Below are 22693 nucleotides of genomic sequence, written 5' to 3'. Positions count from 1 at the left end.
TTGAAGGAGAGTACCCAAGAAAGGGACTTGGGGGTAATGGTGGACATGACAATGAAGCCGACGGCACAGTGCGCAGCGGCCGCTAAGAAGGCGAATAGAATGCTAGGCATAATCAAGAAGGGTATTACAACCAGAACAAAAGAAGTTATCCTGCCGTTGTATCGGGCGATGGTGCGTCCTCATCTGGAGTACTGCGTCCAATATTGGTCGCCGTACCTTAAGAAAGATATGGCGTTACTCGAGAGGGTTCAGAGAAGAGCGACACGTCTAATAAAAGGGATAGAAAACCTTTCATACGCTGAGAGATTAGAAAAACTGGGACTCTTTTCCCTGGAGAAGAGGAGACTTAGAGGGGATATGATAGAGACTTACAAGATCATGAAGGGCATAGAGAGAGTGGAGAGGGACAGATTCTTCAAACTTTCGAATAATAAAAGAACAAGAGGGCACTCGGAAAAGTTGAAAGGGGACAGATTCAGAACGAATGCTAGGAAGTTCTTCTTTACCCAACGTGTGGTGGACACCTGGAATGCGCTTCCAGAGGACGTAATAGGGCAGAGTACGGTACTGGGGTTCAAGAAAGGATTGGACAATTTCTTGTTGGAAAAGGGGATAGAGGGGTATAGATAGAGGATTACAGTTCAGGTCCTGGACCTGATGGGCCACCGCGTGTGCGGACTGCTGGGCACGATGGACCTCTGGTCTGACCCAGCGGAGGCACTGCTTATGTTCTTATGCTTATGTTCTTATGTTCTTAAGAGATCCTACCTGCCTTGTCCCATGCTTTCTTGAATTCAGACACAGTCTTCGTCTCCACCACCTCTACTAGGAGCCTATTCCATGCATTTACCACCTTTACTGTAAAAAAGCATTTTCTTAGATTACTTCTGAACCTGTCATCTCTTAACTTCATCCTGTACTCTCTCAATCCAGAGCAGGGATCTCAAAGTCCCTCCTTGAGGGCCGCAATCCAGTCGGGTTTTAAGGATTTCCCCAATGAATATGCATTGGAAGCAGTGCATGCACATAAATCTCATGCATATTCATTGTGGAAATCCTGAAAACCCGACTGGATTGCGGCCCTCAAGAAGGGACTTTGAGACCCCCGATCCAGAGCTTCCTTTCAAATGAAAGAGACTCACCTCATGTGCGTTTATGCCATGTAGGTATTTAACTGTCTCTATCATATCTTCCCTCTCCCACCTTTCCTCCAAAGTATACATATTGAGACCTTTAAGTCTGTCCTTATATGCCTTATGACAAAGACCACTGACCATTTTAATAGCCTTCCTCTAGACCAGGGGTAGGCAATTCTGGTCCTCGAGAGCCGGAGCCAAGTCCGGTTTTCAGGATATCCACAATGAATATGTACGAGATGGATTTGCATGCACTGCCTCCTTGAGATCCTTGATATTTATTGTGGATATCCTGAAAACCTGACCTGGCTCCGGCTCTCGAGGACCGGAATTGCCTACCCCTGCTCTAGACCATTTCCATCTTGTTTATATCTTTTTGAAGGTACAGTCTCCAGAATTTTACACATTATTATAAATGAGGTCTCACCAGAGTCTTATACAGGGGCATCAATACCTCCTTTTTTCTACCGGCTATATCTCTCCCTATGCACCTTAGCATCCTTCTTGCTTTTGCCATCACCTTTTTGTGCTCAAAGCCTGCGCTTGAACCGGAAACCTTCTCTCTGATGTCGCAACATCAGAGGGAATGCTTCCGGATGAGGCACAGGACACACAAGGAGCCACTGCCTGCAGTTTTGAGCACACTGCAGAAATGAGGAGGAGGTAGCCAGCCAGAAGATAAAACACCCAGGAGTGGCAATAAAAACGCCCATTACACCGCGGGCCGCATAAAACAGCCAGGCGGGCTGGATTCAGCCCGCAGGCCTTGTGTTTGACACCTGTGCTCTAGAAAGTCGATGTCACAGCTCATAATGTCAGAGCTAAGGCTCCATTGTATGCCCACTTGAGATCAGCCTTCATTGAGGAGATTTGCAGAGCTATGACATGGACTTCTGTGTATACATTCATATTCCACTACTGCCTAGTATAAGACTTCCAGCACGACAGTAGAAATGGCCAAATAGCCTTCCAGAATCTATTTTGAGTTTGGAATCCAACTTCATTCTCCCAAACAATAAAAATATGCCATTCTGGGACAGACTAAAGGTCACAATCCAGGTCACAAGTACATGGCAAAATCCCAAAGAATAGGAGAGAGTGTGGCGCAGTGGTTAAAGCTACAGCCTCGGCACCCTGAGGTTCAAACCCACGCTGCTCCTTGTGACCCTCGACAAATTACTTACGGTAATCCCCCTATTGCCCCGAGTATATTAGTAGATTCTGAGTTCCCTTGGGAGAACAATATAGAAAATTGAATGAATTAATAAATAAATAAAACAAATATGCTGCTTATCCCAAGATCAAGCAGTGGATTTACACAAGCTTTCTCAATAATGGCTTATTGGCTTTTGTTTTAGAAAATTATCCAAATGTTATTAAACCCTGCTAAGCTAACTGATTTCACCACATTCTCCGGCAACAAATTCCAGAGTTTAAATTACATGTTGAGTGACAAAATATTTTCTCCAGCTTGTTTTAAAATTTACTACTTAGTAACTTCATCACATGCCCCCTAGTCCTAAAATAATAAAATAGGCTGTTGTTACCCAAAATATTGGTGCCTGCCAGTTGCTGCACAACTCGTATTATTTTTCCTTTTTTTGTTGAAGGTAACCTATAGTTGGGGTTACCATATGTGAGGGTACATAGTCCATCTTGTCCTTAGAGAAAACAAATCTAGATATCTGTAGCAGGTATTCTTTGAGTGCAGCAGGACTTAAAGCCTTAACTAGAACTGTTACAGAACGGGACCTGGGAGTAATCATTAGTGAAGATATGAAGGCTGCCAATAAAGTAGAGAAAGCTTCATCCAAGGCTAGACAAATGCTGGTTTGCATCCGGAGAAGCTTCGTCAGCCGAAAGCCCGAAGTGGTAATGCCGCTTTACAGGTCCATGGTGAGACCAGATCTGGAATACTGAGTTCAATTTTGGAGGCCACATTATCAAAAGGATATGTTGAGAATGGAGTCGGTTCAGAGATTGGCCACTAGGATGGCTCAGGACTCAAGGATCTCCCATATGAAGAACGTCTAGGTAGGTTACAATTATACTATCTCGAGGAACGCAGAGAGAGGGGAAACATGATAGAGACATTCAAATATGTTACTAGCCGTATGGAGATGGAAGAAGACATCTTTTTCCTTACTGGACCTACGCCGACAAGAGAGCATCTGCTAAAAATCAGAGGTGGGAGATTTCATGGGGACATTAGAAAGCATTTCTTCATCGAAAGGGTGGTTGATTGTTGGAATGATCTTCCATTTCAGGTAGTAGAGGCCAACAACATGCTCGCTTTTATGAATAAATGGGATAAACATGTGGGCTCACTTCGAGGAAGTGCTTAGGGGGGGGGTTATCCAAGTGGGCAGACTTGTTGGGCTGTCAGTCCTTTTCTGCCGTCATACTCTATGTTTCTAACCCTCTTTCCTCCCCAAGGCGTTGTATTCCTTTAATTAGTGATCGCAGCATGTGGGAACAGCTATACATGCATGGTTAGATGGCCCAGACACTTATAGAAAAGTTGCTGGTGTTCTGTTTCCCATACCTGGCTCAGTCAGTGACATCACCCATACCTGAGGATTCAAGACCTGTTGTCCTTGGAGACTACCTGCTACCTGTAAAACTGTTGAAAATCCACAAACAGTTAATTTCTCTTTTCTCACAACACAATCCAAAACAATGTTTTATGCCTCTGGGCTTTTCACAGCTCCAAGCCCATTTCTTCCTTCTCAGATCTGGGCACCAACAAACCCTGCAATATCCCTTCCATTGTACCTCTTTTCAATACTGTTCTTTAATGTTTAGTTCTCCTTCTTGACCTTGTTTCCACTATAGGATCTTAGCCCCAAAGGGGACTGATACCTCGAGATCCCAAAGGGGACCCCCAGTCTGCTCAGTTTGCTCCATTGGTGTCTCAGGACTCCACTTTCCTAAACACTACTTTCATACTGGTACCCATATTGTTCTTATGCAGCCACTCTGGATCTAATCCTCAATGGGCTAAGAGGACCTGCAAAGGAAGTGGAAGTAGTGGGTCCATTGGGAAACAGCGATCACAATATGATCAAGTTCAAGGTTGAAATAGGAATATCGAAGGGAAAGAGAACCACAGCGACAACTTTTAACTTCAAGAAAGGAAACTATGAAGCGATAAGAGTAATGGTCAGGAAGAAACTTAGGAACAGCACTAAGAAATCGCAGACTGTAGAGCAAGCCTGGTCTTTATTCAAGGACACCGTGAGCGAGGCGCAAAATATGTATATCCCCAGATTTAGAAAAGGATGCAAAAAGAGCTGAACAAAAGACCCGGCATGGATAACTAAAGAAGTGAAGAAAGCGATAGGAGATAAGAATTCATTCCGGAAATGGAAAAAGGACAAAACCGAGGAGAACTGGAAAGAGCACAAGAAGCATCAAAAAGAATGTCACCTCGTGGTGAGAAGGGCAAAGAGAGAATATGAAGAGAGGCTAGCTAGGGAAGCATGAAATTTCAAACCGTTCTTCAGATATGTTAAAGGGAAGCAACCAGCAAGGGAGGAGGTAGGACCGCTGGATGACGGAGATAGGAAAGGAGGTGGTGAAGGAGGAAAAAGAAGTGGTGGATAGACTAAACATGTTCTTTTCGTCAGTATTTACAAAAGAGGACACATCCAATGTGCCGGAACCTGAAAAAATCTTCAAAGGAGATCAAGCAGAAAAATTAACATCCATGGAGGTAAGCCTTGAAGACGTACTCAAGCAGATAGATAGATTAAAAACTGACAAATCTCCGGGCCCGGATGGAATCCACCCTAGGGTATTGAAAGAACTAAAGGAGGAAATAGCGGAACTACTACAGCAGATTTGTAATCTATCCCTGAAAACAGGCATGATCCCGGAGGATTGGAGGATATCTAATGTTATGCCCATCTTTAAGAAAAGATCGAGAGGTGACCCAGGGAACTACAGACCGGTAAGTTTGATTTCAAATTTGGCTCTCAATACATAAAGCTTTGAAATCTACTGCTGTTGTACAATCTATATATTTTGCTGTACATAAAGCCCCTTATAAATTGAGTAAAATTAAAGTTAATGAATCCAATAAATGTTGGTCCTGTGGTAAAGAGACGGGCACCTTAGTCCATCTACTCTTCCAATGTGAACAATTACAATATTTTTGGAAACACGTTTCGGACTCCATTTGCTTGTTGATTAATGTATAAGAACAGCTAATGTGACAGGGATCTGGCTAGTCCTAATAAAGCCCAGGGAAAAGAGCAGGGAAGCATTAATAATGTGCCAGGGACTAAGGAGAAGAAATATCCTGTGTATAGGGAAAATCCTGAGCACAAGGTTAAGAGGGAGCCTGTCCCTTTAAAAGCTCACAGAGCTCAGGCTGGAACGGGAAGGACAGGGCTCTTTAAGGAATTAGCTAAAGCTGCTGTGAGGGGGTGTGGTTATGTGCCGGGTCTCCCTTTTTCTGAGGTTCCCTCGTCAGTGAGAGAGGAGAGACAGCTGGGACTGGAAGCTCAGGGGAAGCTGAGAAGGAACCCAGCTAAAGCAGCTAACTTTTGGCCAGCCTTGGAAAGTTCTCACCAGGATAGGGAAATGCAAAACCTTGAAACACAATCGGAGGTTTGTGACATGGACTGGTTAGAGAATAATGCTATGTCTTCTGGGGAAGAACACCCTATGGAATGGGAATAGGTTTTGGAAAGCCTGAATGTCCTTTTTCCTTGGTGAAAGGGTTTTTTTGTTTCTTCCTTTTTTGAGTTTTATGTTTTGTGAAGGATTTTGTATCCGGGTTTCAAGCTGGGCTGGAAGCTGCTGAATTTACTTTTGTGTTAGATGAGTGGAACAGTGGCCACACCTGTGGGAGTACAAGTCTCTCTGCTCCTAGTGAAAGGGAACTGCCACTCAAGTCTACCAGAAGCCTAATTAGTGCCTAGAACCAGGTAGCCTAACTATTGCCAAGGCAGGTACGGTTCTAGCACTGCTTGGGGAAATAACACCTAACATAAACTGTATTTTATGTTCTTAATTGGTGAACTTAAATTGGCCAGCACTGAAGGTGCAGTGATAAGAACTGGCACATAAGAGAAAGAAAGCAGAACAAGAGAAAATTGGAATGTTTTGGGTTTTTACTTTGAATGACAAATTTTGACCTTTTTTGTTTGAAACTTTCCTTGTGGATAAATAAAAGTAATATATTTGGACAAAACCCGGCCAGTGTGGTGTGCAGTTTATGGGAGGCACCAGGCCAGCTGTGGTCCACCCCAGTTACGCTCGCGCCAAGACTGGGATTCTGTGGAGCTACTAGGCCTCGCCAGGATCCCGGTCCCACAAGTGGTATCAGAGGGGATTATACTGCCTCCAGGTGGACACAGAAAATTTTTTTTTGTTTTGTTTTTGGCTTTCTTTTCTCTCCTGCTACTCTTCTGAGGAGCGATCAGTCTGTTGGGGCCTAACAACTATCGGCTAAGAGGATTTATGTTCCTGAGGAAACAACGCTTAGCGGAGTCGGTGGAGAATCCCAACGTGGGAACAACAGCAGTCTGCGGCGTGAATGAGCGAGAGTGCAGATCCAGGAGACGGAGGAACGACAGGATTGTGGTTTTGGGACGCCCTGAGATCCCAAAGGCGTAGACTCTTCAGTCCCTGAGGTAAGAGGTACCTAGGGGGGAAACTGAAGAGGATTCCTAAAGGGAAGTGGTCTCCCAGTTTAGCCAGGGAGGGAGAATCTCTGATTTATGGAGCCGCACTTGGTGTTTCCTGTCCTTTTGTTTATTTCAGGATGGATGTCAAGCAGTTGGCGGCGGTAATGGATGCCGGGAGACAACAATTGACTGAGGATCTGCGTGCGGTGATTCGTGCGAACCAGGAAATATGGAGAGCTACCCAGGAGACGGCACAACACCGTCATGAGGAACTGGTGAAAGTACTTTCAACACAGTTAAGAACTTCTAGTCTGGGACTTGCGGGTGGACAGACACCTATGGACGCAAGTATGCCAGGTGCTGGGGTTCAGAGTTTGGTGGGACCTCAACCTTTACAATTTCTAACGCTAAGTAAAATGGGTCCGCAGGATGCGGCTGATGACTTTCTCAATACTTTTGAGCGTGTTGCTATGGCGGCTGGATGGCCAGAGAGCCAGTGGGCCGTAAGATTAGCACCTTGTCTGGCAGGGAAAGCTTTGTCAGCATACCAAACTTTAAATCCTGAATATGTTACCAATTATAACCAAGTTAGGACCCACATTTTGGAAACTTTAGGTCTCACGAAAGAATATTACCGTCAGCAATTTCGGGGTTCCCATATGTTGGAAGGGGAGCGCCCTAAAACACTACTGCAGCGCCTGCAACGCATGGCGGAGAGGTGGCTACAGTCTTGTTTAACTGACGTTAAGGCATTATTTGCTGAGATCCTAAAGGAGCAATTTATTGAAGCACTACCAGAGATGGTTCGTGGCTGGGTCAAGAAGCTGGGAGGAGATGGGTTGGCACAAGTGGTGGAAGCAACAGAACACTTTATGGATGCCACGGCTTCCTACCCTGGTACAGAAAGTGGGGCTAAAACCTCAAAGGGTGCTTATATGGAGAATGAGATCAGACGAATAGCAGCTCCCGGTATAGTGCCTAAAACCTTGCCTAATAAGCGAGGGGGGCCTAAGAGGGAGGTGATATGCTATAGGTGTGGAAAAGTAGGACACTTACAAAGAGAGTGTAGAGTGCAGAAAGAATTTAGTTCCCAAACAACTTGGGGTACTGGGCGGAGGAATCAGTATCTCCTTAAAGTGACTCTGGAGGGACACCCGGTATGGGCTCTGTTAGATTCAGGAGCAGATCAGACCCTGATATCAAGCACATATTGGCAAAAGATACAGGGAAATAAAAATCCCTACCGAAGTCAGACACCGGCGACTATTATGTGTGTTCATGGGATTACGAAATCTTGCCCGCAGCATTGGCTCACAGTTGAATATGAAGGCAGAAGGCACTCTCTGCTAGTGGCGGTAATTAAAGATGCGCCTTTTACGCTACTGTTGGACAGAGACTGGCCTGATCTCTCTAGGGGACTTGGAATAGGGGGTAAAAAGATAGCAAGACCCCAGAGGAGGGAGAGATCTGACCCACAGGTAGTTATGGGGGTTAGAACAATCCACCAACGTTATAAACAGCAAGCACGGAACTCTCGAGGGATCCAAGATGGCGACTGAGAGCAGGACGCGCTGAGTTGCTCGTCCCAGAACAGTGTCGGTTTTGAATAATTCTAGCGGTACTTTGCTTACCGCGATGCCTAAGAGACGGGGCCGGAGTGCCGCTTCTGCCTCGCGGCGTCCTGGAGCCCCCGCTCTTAGTAATATCCAAGATCTTCTGCGGCGTATGCAGGAGGTCACTGCAACATCGGACGGCGGCCTGCTGAGGACACAGGGAGGCGAACCCACAGTGAACACTCCTGGGCCCGACACTACTCTAAGCCCCGATGTTAGGGCACCACCCCCGCAGCCTCAGATTACCAGCTCTCCTAGGGGTGGAGAAACCCCGGATTCTGAGGTTTTCTCCTCTCCAGAGGCAAGGAAGGATCTTCTGGAGAGCTTAGAGGCTGGGGCTCTCACTGCAAGGGTCCCCATGGAGATATCTGGGGCAGTAACATCTCAATATGAGGGGGAAGGACAGAAGACAAGCCCCGAAGGAAATCTTCAGAACGGTGAGCACTTCACATTCACACAAACTCCAATTGTATTGATTAAACCCGCTGAAGTGACTTTAGATTCCATTTGGGACTTAATGGCTGGTTTTGTTAAAAATATAATTCCTACTTTTCAACAAATCGAAGGGAAAATTAAGGAACATAATAAAGAATTGAAGGACTTAAGAAAAGAAATGAATACCTCTAACTCATCCATTCAGAAAATAGAAAAGGAAATTATAACATCGAAACAATTGCAAGAGACTTTAGTTAAAGATAATATTAACCTAAGGAAGAAGATTGAAATGCTTGAGAACAATTCACGTAGTAACAATTTAAGGTTAATTAATTTTCCAAGACTTGATCTGGTAACACCCAGAGATATGCTTAAGAGATATTTAGTGGAAACTTTGGAAATACCTGAAGATTCATTACCACCATTTTCACGGGTTTATTATTTGCCTGATAAAGAACAAAACCAACAACAAAAAGTAAAATCTCCAGACCGAGAACCCTTAAATATTTCACAAATCTTAGAGACATCTGAGAAGGACTTAACATCATCAGCCACTATGATTATTACTTTGGCTTTGCCAATTGATAAAACATGGTTGTTAAAACTTTACTTTAAAAATAGACAGAAAAGTTTCCTTGGTCACAAAATACAAATGTTTCCAGACTTGGCACGGGAGACGCAAAGGCGCCGCCGTGAATTTCTTCTTTTGAAACCTGGGGTTTTATCCTTGGGGGCGACTTTTTATTTGAGACATCCGTGTAAATGTATTGTGTGTTACCGTACTCTCAAATATGTGTTTTTTGAACCATCCCAATTGACAAACTTTGTGGCAATGTCTCGTCTGAATGCAACAACCTTTGAACCCTAAATTTGATTATTGATGACCTCATTTCAGTGCTATAGCTTTCAGTTTTTTATGTATTATTATTAATTTCTTCTATTTTTCGCCAATTTTCTCTGACTCTTGGATCCTAAGTTGAGGACTTGAGCATAAATAGTAAAATTTGTTAATTTGTGAATTATATTTACTGTATAATTGATATCTATTCTATTATTGCTTTCTGTACAAGTGTAATACTTGAAATTTAAATTGAAAATTCAATAAAAGATTTAAGCATAAACAGCAAGCACGAAGGGAGAGCAAACAGCCTGTTTTGCGGTATGCGCGTATGTCTGCCCAGGCTAGAGCACCTACACAAGCTTATGAGGGCGCAGCGGGATATGATTTGTATGCCGTTCAGAAGGAAGTGATTCCTCCTGGAGGTAGAAGCTTAGTACAAACCGATCTCCAAGTGTCACCTCCACCAGGGACGTATTTACGGGTTGCCCCACGATCGGGCTTAGTGCTCCGTCATGCGATCCATGTAGGGGCGGGAGTTATCGATCCTGATTATAGGGGTAATCTCTCAGTCCTGTTATTTAATTTTGGCACTGAACCCTTTTCTATACAGACGGGGGACAAGGTAGCTCAGTTAGTATGTGAGCGATTATGTAAACCCCGTTTGCAAGAATGGCCTCTTTTATCCCCAACACTTCGGGGTGAAAACGGATTTGGCTCTTCGGGTATGCAGGGAGGGGCACCCGAAGAAGTAAGGAAGGAGGTGGAAGGGGGTTCCTTGGGAGAGGTTGAAGCTAGGCAGCTAGGACCATTACAGGAACAAGTACGTGCCCTACAGAAAGAAATAGAACAATTTTCCCAGTGGAAGAAGGAGCGTGAGGCTGGGGAACAGGAAGAAGACAGGGATAGAGCCCAGGAGTATCCTTCTTCTGACCCAGGGAGTCAGCAGGCCTTAAGGTTACTTAAGGAGGGTACTGAGGAATGCCAGAGGAACTTTGTGCAATTACAGGAAGCATCTCAGGTCCTGCGAGAACAGGTTCAGGCCCTAAAAGAACAATTCAGAGAGAAATCAGGGGCCTGTCCCCAAGCAGAAATGTTAGCGCAACAGGTAGCGTCCTTACAAAAGGATACTGAGCGAAAGGGGGGGCAGGTGGCTGAAGTGTGCCAACGGTGGACCATGGAACAGGAGACTAGGGATCAACAAAATACCCGGCTGAGGGAAATCCAGGCTGTCCTAGAGAAAATCCAAACGGGAGTGGGGGCTCTAGCTCACAGGGTGGAGACGCTAGAGAAGATGAAAATAGGGGAATTAAAAGATTCTCTTGGGGCTCTGACAGAGAGGATTGAGGGGCTAGAACACCCAGAGGAGTTAGGAGAAGGGGGTTTTGCTGAAAGTTCGGAGTACCCTATTCTCAATTGGCCTGATGATTTTCAAACAGGGCCACCGATTTCCATGACCCATAGGAGTAGAAGAAAGAAGAAGGGTCTCACCGCAATATACTAGGCTCACGCGATGGTATTTAGCTCTACAAGGATACCGATTCCAGGTGGTTCACAGGCCAGGGAAGCTGCGTACCAATGTAGACACTCTGTCGCGTCTGTCGGAACTATCGTCACAGAATCCTTCTCTTACCCGGGGTAAGATTTTGAGGGTGGGGGAATGTGACAGGGATCTGGCTAGTCCTAATAAAGCCCAGGGAAAAGAGCAGGGAAGCATTAATAATGTGCCAGGGACTAAGGAGAAGAAATATCCTGTGTATAGGGAAAATCCTGAGCACAAGGTTAAGAGGGAGCCTGTCCTTTAAAAGCTCACAGAGCTCAGGCTGGAACGGGAAGGACAGGGCTCTTTAAGGAATTAGCTAAAGCTGCTGTGAGGGGGCGTGGTTATGTGCCGGGTCTCCCTTTTTCTGAGGTTCCCTCGTCAGTGAGAGAGGAGAGACAGCTGGGACTGGAAGCTCAGGGGAAGCTGAGAAGGAACCCAGCTAAAGCAGCTAACTTTTGGCCAGCCTTGGAAAGTTCTCACCAGGATAGGGAAATGCAAAACCTTGAAACACAATCGGAGGTTTGTGACATGGACTGGTTAGAGAATAATGCTATGTCTTCTGGGGAAGAACACCCTATGGAATGGGAATAGGTTTTGGAAAGCCTGAATGTCCTTTTTCCTTGGTGAAAGGGTTTTTTTGTTTCTTCCTTTTTTGAGTTTTATGTTTTGTGAAGGATTTTGTATCCGGGTTTCAAGCTGGGCTGGAAGCTGCTGAATTTACTTTTGTGTTAGATGAGTGGAACAGTGGCCACACCTGTGGGAGTACAAGTCTCTCTGCTCCTAGTGAAAGGGAACTGCCACTCAAGTCTACCAGAAGCCTAATTAGTGCCTAGAACCAGGTAGCCTAACTATTGCCAAGGCAGGTACGGTTCTAGCACTGCTTGGGGAAATAACACCTAACATAAACTGTATTTTATGTTCTTAATTGGTGAACTTAAATTGGCCAGCACTGAAGGTGCAGTGATAAGAACTGGCACATAAGAGAAAGAAAGCAGAACAAGAGAAAATTGGAATGTTTTGGGTTTTTACTTTGAATGACAAATTTTGACCTTTTTTGTTTGAAACTTTCCTTGTGGATAAATAAAAGTAATATATTTGGACAAAACCCGGCCAGTGTGGTGTGCAGTTTATGGGAGGCACCAGGCCAGCTGTGGTCCACCACAGTTACGCTCGCGCCAAGACTGGGATTCTGTGGAGCTACTAGGCCTCGCCAGGATCCCTGTCCCACACTAACCATAAATATTATGTTGGGAAGTTTTGGTCTAAACGTTTCAATTTCAGATGATTTAGCTAAATTATAGCGAATTTTGCTAAATGTGACAGTAAAAACAATTCTTACTCATTGGAAGGATTTTTCGAGGGTTGAATATATCATTTGGTGGAACTCAGTATGCCTTATTGCTAAGTTTGAAAGGGCTTTTGCCAAGAATAGGAGTAGTTTGCACAAATACCGTAGGATATGGAATCTTTTCCTAAAATATAGTGACATCAAAATGCTGTTAGTTTTACGTTGATTACCATTATTAATTATTGGTAGTTATATTACCTTCATCTGTGTGTTGATTATCTGTATTAATGGTTTTATTTCTCTATTTAATGTAACTATTATTGTATGGGACAATATTTGTTCCTATATAAGGTAATTTCATAATAAAACTTATTGAACTAAAAAAAAAAGGAAACTCAAGTATTTTTGTTGGCCAATATAACTAGATGTCTGATATGGAAATATCCTCAGCAAAAAGAGAGAGAGAGAAAGAAACCAACCATGACTATTCAGGAATTTGAAACCAAAATGAAATATTAGAAGATTATCCTTGACTTTCTTCTTTTACTTTCATTTCCTCTGTTTCAGCTGAAAGATGAAAACTAAACTAAACTAAACTAAACCTTGGGTTTGTATACCGCACCATCTCCATAGTTGTGGAGCTCGGCACGGTTTACAGGAATTGTAATGAGAAAGGAACTCCAAGGAAGGGCTAGATGAAGATTAGAGGGGAGAAGAATGTTAGAGGGCTAGGATGTCAGAAGAGGGAGGAGTGTTAGGTTTTGGAGAAGAGAAACAGGATTAGCTTGTCCTTTAGAAACAGAATCTGGTGAGCAACATGTAAACTGTACATGTAAACACATACCATATATTTTCAGTTTTATTAAGGTATAGTGTTAAAAAAAAAACAACCTCTTCCTTGTCTAACTGGAAGAACTTCTGCTTCTGTGCTGTACTTGTGCTGCCAATGTTATGATATGATAATAAGAAAGCAGAATCAGTTTACCAACTATGCTCTGTGAAAATAAGCATTCTTTTCTATTTCGCTATTTTGTAAAATAAAACACCACATATCATCCCCATCTTGTTTGGCATAGTGGTATCTTCACAACCGGCATTTAAACAAGGCACTGCTCACCTGGTTGAGCAGACTGAATGGACCGGAGGTTCTTTTTCTGCTGTCATTTACTGTGTTACTAAGCTCACTATTTTCAAGTGCAGACCAAAAATGTAACTAAAACAAAGTCTGTTCTCCCAGTCACACCCTCTCTCAGCCCAATTCTTCTCAACTTCTCCCCCCTCCAAATACCATATCAATCTCCTTTCCCCCCCCCTAAATATTTGCTGTCTGCGCACTATTTTTTGCTCCTTCAAATTAGCTTCCCCAGTTCTCTCCTTGCTTTCCCTGAGACTTGCTGATAGCACAATTTCTATAACTAGGGTTGCCAACTTTTTGACAAAGAAAAATCTGATTAGAATCCTGCAATTTACAGTAGATTGTCTTACTAGTAGGAAAAGATTTTCACATGACATATCAAACAACTATCAAAGTAATGTTTTCATGAAAGTTTTTTATGCCTATGATGGGGAGGAGGTAGGGTCTTATGACTCACCCGATACTGAGGCTTTTTCCCAAGTACAACTGTAAATCCCAAAATTAATCACAGTGATCATAGGTTTGCATTCATTCCCCTTCTGAAATGGAGAATACATTTGGATTGTTTGGTTTCATCCTAGTCCTGTCTAAGCCCGATTCCCTTGCCATATGTACGTGTTACAGATGTAAATTGGGTTTTCAGTGTTTATGTAATGAACAAATTTAATTATTTAAAACTAACCTCAGATAGCAATAAAACCATATACAACTCTACTTAATACTATTAATAATTATTTCTATAGTGCTACTAGATATATGCAGTGTTGTACTTTCACTGTCCCTAGTTGGGTCACAATCTGTTTTTGTACTTGGGACAATGGAGTGTTATGTGACTTGCCCAGGGTCAGAAGAAGCTGCATTGGGAATTGAACACAGTTCCCTAGGATCAGAGTCCGCTGCACTAACCATTAGGTTACGCCTCCACTCCACTCAATATGTAAAACAACAAAATCAATTTAAAACAAACCCAAACAAATTCACATATGAACAAACTACAACTTGTACTTCACATCTTTCATCATAAATACTTTCTATTGTAAATTATCAGACATTTACTCTGCATTCTTTAAATTATGAATAGGGTTTCTAAAATAAGGTCACAGTTTTGTGAAATCTTGCACGTACCCTACAGAAGTAATCTAATGATTAGTGTAGTGGCTTGAAAACCAAATGAGCCAGGTTCAATTCACACTGCAGCACCTTCTGACTCTGGACAAGTCATTTAACCCTCCACTACGCAGGTACAAAATAAGTACTGTATATAATTTGTAAACGGCTTTGATTGTGACCACAGAAAAGCGGTCTATCAAAGCCCATCCCTTTTCCCATATTTGCTGGAATTCACATATGTATGTTGAGAAATTGGCACTACCACCACAGCTAGTTACACATATAAAGCCTGCATGATGCTGCTGTTGGGTATATAGTTTGGGGTGGTGTCCTTATATCTATTTTTATAGAACATTCTGTATTGATTATAGCTGTTTGTAAAATATTCAGGAATTATGCATGTCCTGATCTGGACATCGTATGCAAAATGGGGCTTTAACTCATCCTACATATGGACTCAATTCCTTACATATGAGCTGCTCTCAGTAAACAGATTTGCAAGGAATTATTATGCTTCTTTTCTTACTACCCTATTTACCAAGTTGTGATTGTATCTGATAAAAATGAAATCTTTAATAAATTGAGCATAGTGCAGGTAATTTTATAAAGCATTTTCTGCATGTAAAACCTATTAAAATTGCATGTCCCAATAAGTGCATACAAGTAGTACACATGTTAACAATATTGCTCATATACATGCACTCGGTCTAGGCATTCATGTGGAAATATTGTAGGTGGAGCTGTGGTAGAATTGCAGTATATGCATGCATTTTATAAAGTCTGTATGTATCCATATAGCTGTGTTTCCCAAGCCTGTCCTAGGGAACCCCAGTCAACCAGGTTTTCAGGATATCCACTATGAATATGCCTCTTAGGTATGAAAATCCATTTCTTTGTTTTACCATTAAGATAGATATACTTTAAGGGCTCCTTTTACTAAGGTGCGCTAGCGTTTTTAGCGCATGCAGGATATTACTGCATGCTACACGGCTAGAACTAATGGCAGCTCAATGCTGGAATTAGCATCTAGTGCATGCGGCAATGTAACGCATGCTATTCCGCGCGTTAATGCCCTAATGCAGCTTCGTAAAAGGAGCCTTTCAATTATGTCTTTGATTTAGCATTTAGCATCACCATCTAGTGGTAGAAAGGCAATGTTGCTGACAAAACTGTGTTCCATTGACAGTCAAGACAATTGAAGGTTTCTGGTAACACTAGAAGACAATTTTCAAAGATATTTACCTGGTTTAAATGTCCTCATTGAAAATTGCTTTCCTTAGATGTGGTTAAAAATATAGGTTGATATTTTAGATCCACTTATGCAGTCAGTATCAGATGCTAAATTTGTAATCATTTTCTTAGAAACAATTTTGGATATGGGTTAGATTTACTGTTGCATGCTATCGCATTAGTGCTCACTAACACTCATTATGTATCACAGGTCCTGCTGTATGCAACAGGACCTAATAAACAATAACACGCCTTTCTTATGTTAGCATGTGCACTTTAGTAAATCTAGCCCTGTATGACCAATCTTTATTTTCCTAGTAGCTAGAGTTACCAACATGCATTACTATGTTAGCTTGCCTTATATACTGCAGATTCCATTTTATGCAATGGGATCTAGTTACTAATACATTCATTAATGGTATTAGTACATGGTAAAGTGGCAGTGTATGTTAGTTTTTCTAGCTGTGAATTTAGAGCAGACCAAAGCCAAAATGGTATGAATGACAATGATATGGCTTTTGTATTCAACTTTTAATACAGAATTGATCGGAATAAAGGATATATTGTTCCTATAAACTTAAACTTGCATTCCCATTTACTCAGCCTCATGCAAGTTTCTCAGATTTCGGGTGGGAAATCATTATTACCAATACCGGTTCTGCCCTTCGATCTTGCATCATCTCCCAGAGTTTTCACCAAGTGCCTGGTGGTGGTGGCAGCAGTCTTGATAACTCATGGTTTACAAGTCTTTCCCTATCTAGATGATTGGCTCATCAAAGATCCTTCATCTCAAGGTGCTACTGTAGCGACATAACAGACTATATTATTCCCCCAAATCTCAATTGCAGCCTTCTCAGACTCTTCAGTTTGTCGGAGCCCTCCTAGATGCTGTTCAACTCGGGGCGTTTCTTCCTCAACAACGTCAAGATGCTTTGATACAGCTTTGCCATCAAGTGACCCTCCTTCCTTCACTCTCAGCGAGACACATGATGGTCCTCCTAGGTCACATGGCCTCTACATTTCATGTGACTCCTTTTGCCAGACTTCACCCCTGGATCCCTCATTGGTCACTGGCTTCTCAGTGGTCGCAGGCTCTAGATCTGCTTTCCCAGCACATTACAGTAACATCTTCTCTAAGGCAATCTCAGTGGTGGATGTTCTCTTCCAATCTTTCCAGAAGTTTGCTGTTTCAAACACCTCCTCATCAGAAGGTTCTCACAACAGATTTGTCTACCTTCACATGGGGAGCTCACCTAGATGGTCTCTGTACTCAGGGTCACTGGTCTGCCACAGATCGTCGTCATCACATAAATCTGTTGGAACTCAGAGCGATTTTCAATACTCTCAGGCTTTTCAGCATCTTCTTCAAGATCAGGTCATACTCATTCGAACAGACAATCAAGTAGCTATGCACTATGTGAACAAGCAGGAAGGAACAAGATCTCTTCTCCTTTGCCAAGAAGCCCAAAAGATCTGGAATTGGGCAATTCTTCACAACTTTTTTCTGAAGGCTGTTTACATTCAAGGAGAGAAAAATTCTCTTGTGGACAAACTAAGCCGCATCCTCCAGCCTCATGAATGGACACTCAATTCATCAACTCTTCATCAAATTTTTTCTCAATGGAGGTCTGTTCAAGTAGACCTTTTTGCGTCTCCCCACAACAGCAAGTTGTCCCAGTTCTGTTCCAGACTCTACTCTCCTCATCGTCTGGAGGCAGATGCCTTTCTCCTGGATTGGACAAACAAGTTCCTCTATGTGTTCCCTCCATTTCCACTTATTCTCAAGACTAGTGTTTAAGCCCGTTACATTAACGAGTGCTAGAGTAGATGTCTGTCTATCTTTTTTTTTTCTTTTTCTCTCTCTCTCTGTGTACGCTGCCTGTCATTCTTTCTGTCTGTGTCTCTCCCTGGCCCCCTGTCTGTCTTTCTGTCTATGTCTCCCTGGCCCCCTGTCTGCCTATATTTCTCTGTTATGCCATGCCTGCCTGACTCTCTGTGACCCCTTTCCTATGTCCTTAGTGTCCCATCTTGTCTTTAGTGCTCTCAGTGCCTCCTTCCTATGTCCTTATTGCCCCCAGTGCCACCTTCCTATGTCCTTAGTGTCCCATCCTATGTCCTTAGTGACCTCAGTGCCTCCTTCCTATGTCCTTAGTGCCTCCTTCCTATGTCTTTAGTGTCCCTTCCTATGTCCTCAGTGCCCCCAGTGCCACCTTCCTATGTCCTTAGTGTCCCATCCTATGTCCTTAGTGCCTTCAGTGCCTCCTTCCTATGTCCTTAGTGCCCCTTCCTATGTCCTTAGTGCTCTCAGTGCCTCCTATGTCCTTAGTGCCCTTAGTGCCTCCTATGTCCTTAGTGCCCTCAGTGCCTCCTTCCTATACCCTTAGTGCCCTCAGTGCCTCCTATGTCCTTAGTGCCCCCAGTGCCACCTTCCTATGTCCTTAGTGCCTCCTATGTCTTTAGTGCCCTCAGTGCCCCCCACCCCCAAAGCCAGCCAGCCTGCCTGCCTCCCTCCCAACCCCCCTGTACAGTAGAACCTATCATTTTTCTAACCCTCCCTCCCATTCCCCTGTGCAGTAGAACCCTTGAAAGCAGCATGTTTCCATCTCCCCCCCCCGCCACTACCGCCGAAGTGCAGCCGACCTCACTTACCCTCCCATCCGACCCTCCCACCGCGAGGCGAACAGAAACCTCCTGGCTCGAGCAACGGCCGCAGCACTCTAAACAGGCTGCTTTGCGGCCTTCTACTGCCCGCGATTCCCTCTGCCACGTCACCGGCAGAGCAAATCATTGCAGTAGGCCGCGAAGCAGCGTGTTTAGAGTGCTGCGGCCGCTGCTAGTCAAGAGGTTTGTCGGGACCTTGGGAAGGGAAGGGGGGCGGCCAGATCGCGGTTGGAGGGTCGGATGGGAGGCTTAACGGGGGATCGGATGCGCCAGGGAGGGGGGTATGGGGGGGCGAAGACGACGACACTGGAAAGGCTCTGGACCCGAGCTGGGAGGAAGACCGGTGTTTGCTGAGGCTGCGGCTGCCTGGAGACTGCGTTCAGCTGCCCAGGAACCCCGTTGGCCTGCACTGGACACTCCAAAGAGGGGAGCAGAAGGAACGGCGGTGGCGACAGCGGTTTCTTTCACAGTGAGCGAGGGGGGGGAAGCTCTAGAGTGTTCCCTGCCGCTGCGTTCTAAAATAGAATCCGGCCACGGATCACACACCACAGCGGCAGGGAACACGAAACTCTAAGTGCGCATGCAGCGCTTAGAGTTTTATTATATAGGATATTTGTCAAACTCAAAAAGCAGTCTGCCACCATGATTCTGATAGCTCCTCGGTGGCTCAGACAACCATGGTTCTCCCTTCTACTTCAACTCAGCATCAGGAAGCCACTTCTTCTGCCAATTTTTCCATCTCTTCTTACACAGAGTCAAGGTTCTCTTCTTCATCCCAACCTGCAGTCTTTACATCTGACAGCTTGATATCTTTCTGGATTAATTCACCTGACCTTCAGTTTTCGCAACCTGTCAAGACAGTGTTATACTCAGAAGTGGACTCGGTTTTCTGCTTGGTGCGATCTTCCATCATCAAGAGCCACAATCCACCTCCTTATCTTCAATTCTGGATTATCTTTTCCATTTATCTGTCTGGCCTCAAGTCCACATCTATTAGAGTACATCTCAGTGCAATTACTGCTTTTCTCAAGCCATTAGATGGAAGACCTCTCTCTGCTCATCCTGTAGTTTCCAAATTTATAAAAGGACTTTTCAATGTCAAACCACCTCTTAAACCACCTCCAGTGGTTTGGGATCTTAATAGCTCAATTGATGAAGACCCCATTTGAACCAATGTCTACTGCTCATCTTAAATTCCTTACTTGGAAAGAGGTTTTCCTCATTTCTCTCACGGCTGCTCGCAGCCTTGGTAGTGGATCCACCATTTACATTATTCCATCATGATGAGGTGATACTCTGCACCCATCCAAAGTTTTTACCTAAAGTTGTTACTGAGTTTCATCTCAATCAATCAATTGTTCTTCCAGTGTTTTTCCCTAAGCCTCATTCTCATCCTGGAGAAACAGCTCTTCATACTCTGGTCTTCAAATGAGCATTGACCTACTGTTTGCAAAGGACTAAATTGCACAGATCTTCTCCACAACTTTTTATCTTCTTTGATCCGAACAAGTTGATCTTCACAGAGAGAGTGGTTGATCATTGGAACAAGCTTCCAGTGCAGGTGATCGAGTCAGACAGCGTGCCAGACTTTAAGAATAAATGGGATATCCATGTGGGATCCCTATGAGGGTTAAGATAAGGAAATTGGGTCATTAGGGCATAGACAGGGGGTGGGTAAGCAGAGTGGGCAGACTTGATGGGCTGTAGCCCTTTTCTGCCGTCATCTTCTATGTTTCTATGTTTCCAAAAGGACAATTTCCAACTGGTTGGCTGCTTGCATCTCATTTTGTTATGCTCAGGCTGGGCTGCAACTGGAGGGTCGAGTCACAGCCCACAAGGTTAGAGCTAAGGCAGCTTCAATAGCTTTTCTACGTTCTACTCCTATAGATGAAATTTGCAAAGCTGCAACTTGGTCCTCGGTTCATACCTTCACTTCTCATTATTTTCTGGAATCCTATTCCAGACGGGATGGCCATTTCGGCCAAGCAGTATTTCAAAATTTATTTTCCTAAACAAAGTCCAAATCTCCCACTATCCCATTATAGTTAGTTTGGAGGTCACGCACATGTGAGAATATGCTGCCTGCTTATCCTGGGATAAAGCACAGTTACCGCTGAGTTGAGTCGGTTCAGCGAATGGCCACCAGGATGGTCTCAGGTCTCAAGGATCTCCCGTATGAGGAACGACTGGGTAAGTTGCAGCTGTACTCACTCGAGGAACGCAGAGAGAGGGGAAACATGATCGAGACGTTCAGATATGTCACAGGCCAAATCGAGGTGGAATAGGATCTCTTTTTCCTTAAAGGACCCACAGCAACAAGAGGGCATCCGTTGAAAATCAGGGGTGGGAAATTTCATGGCGACACAAGAAAATATTTCTTCACCGAAAGGGTGGTTGACCGCTGGAATAATCTTCCACAACAGGAAATTGAGGCCAGCAGCGTGCCAGATTTTAAGAAAAGATGGGATTGGCATATGAGATCTCTTCATGGAGGTAGTTAGGGGGTGGGCCATTAGTGTGGGCAGACTAGATGGGCCGTCATGTTCTATGTTTCTATGTTTCTATTTTTCGCTCCATAAGACACTTTTTTTCCCACCCAAAAGTGGGTGGAAATCTCGGTGCATCTTATGGAGCGAAGATACAATTTTTGAAGCGCCCCACACTGTTTTAAAACACCCCCTTCCCTGCCGCTGCCCCCTCCTTTTAAAACATTTTAAGAAAAGATGGGATTGGCATATGAGATCTCTTCATGGAGGTAGTTAGGGGGTGGGCCATTAGTGTGGGCAGACTAGATGGGCCGTCATGTTCTATGTTTCTATGTTTCTATTTTTCGCTCCATAAGACACTTTTTTTCCCACCCAAAAGTGGGTGGAAATCTCGGTGCATCTTATGGAGCGAAGATACAATTTTTGAAGCGCCCCACACTGTTTTAAAACACCCCCTTCCCTGCCGCTGCCCCCTCCTTTTAAAACATGCTGCTGCCGCACATTTTAAAACACCCTCCCACCTGCTGCCGTATTACTTGGTGCCCAAACTACGGGCACCCACCCAGCCCTGTAGGAATCCCCCCCAGTACTTTTAAATCATCCCCCGTACCCCCAGTACTTTTAAAACACCACTTCCCCGCCGCTGCCCCTTTTAAAACACCCTCTCGCCTGCCACTGCTGTAGTACCTGGTGGTCCAGTGTGTTTCCTTCCCTCGCTAGCAGCGCACAGGTCAGGAGCGTGGAAGTCAGGAGCAAGCTTTCCGTGCTCCCGCCTGGCCCCGTGGCGCTATCTGAATGGATGCCATCAGTTCTCTACCTTCTACGCCTCCCTCCTGGCATCCCAGACCTTACCTAGTGGTCTAGCAGGCTTTCGGGGTAGGAGTTATCTTCCTACGCTCCTGCCCTGTGCAGATCACTCATAGCAAATGGCTGCGGGGAGTTCCTGTCATAGTCTTGAGAGACTATTGGAACTCACGGCAGCCATTTGCTATGAATGATCTGCACGGGGCAGGAGTGTAGGAAGATCGCTCCTGCCCCGAAAGCCCGCTAGACCACCAGGTAAGCTCTGGGATGCCGGGAGGGAGGCGGGAGAGAGGCGGGGATGGGTCAGAGCTGGCCCAAAAGTTATTCGTGAATATTCAGTATTCGCGGGACAGCTCTGTCCCTAACCCCCGCGAATACGGAGGGGTAAGTGTAACTGTGCTTTCTAGCTACCTGTTGTAAGTGCTGTTATTAATATTTGACTAACATTGAATCTTCTTTTTTCACAATGATAAAGAACTTGGAACTTGGATTTGTTTTAATGCAGGAGAAGAAACAGAAGACACTTCACTGGAGCATAAAAGTTTGTGTCAAAAGGTTTCTCTCTTTAGAGGCGACATCACTTTGCTTGAGATTGATGCCATCGTTAATGCAGGTATGGAGTTTTAACATTAGCATTTCACTTTACTATGTGATACTGCTATGGACTTAAGTATATTTATTGCACCAGCCCACACTATCGAGCTTGATAAAAGAGGCCCTGTGTGTTGATATGCCTCCTGAGTTGCATTGTACAAGAAAAATTCTAAATTGAGGTGCG

The 22693-nt window shown here is 44.2% G+C and overlaps 1 protein-coding gene across 3 annotated transcripts in view; it reads left to right on the top strand.

Annotated features, from left to right (window-relative positions):
- Window positions 1–22693, top strand: part of MACROD2 (mono-ADP ribosylhydrolase 2) — a 1978548-nt gene that overhangs the window by 32868 nt on the left and 1922987 nt on the right. For 2 of the 3 annotated variants that reach the window (XM_033936386.1, XM_033936387.1), the window contains exon 3: window positions 22421–22528. The exons of the other annotated variant lie outside the window; for it this stretch is intronic. In XM_033936386.1, the coding sequence (XP_033792277.1) occupies window positions 22421–22528 (108 nt within the window). The remainder of the gene's footprint in view (window positions 1–22420; window positions 22529–22693) is intronic. 3 annotated transcript variants of the gene reach the window in all.

Source organism: Geotrypetes seraphini, chromosome 3, assembly GCF_902459505.1.
Source record: "Geotrypetes seraphini chromosome 3, aGeoSer1.1, whole genome shotgun sequence".
In the NCBI taxonomy this organism is placed as follows: Eukaryota; Metazoa; Chordata; class Amphibia; order Gymnophiona; family Dermophiidae; genus Geotrypetes; species Geotrypetes seraphini.
The sequence above is the reverse complement of the archived record's forward strand: the minus strand, read 5'-3'. Positions and strand labels throughout refer to the sequence as shown.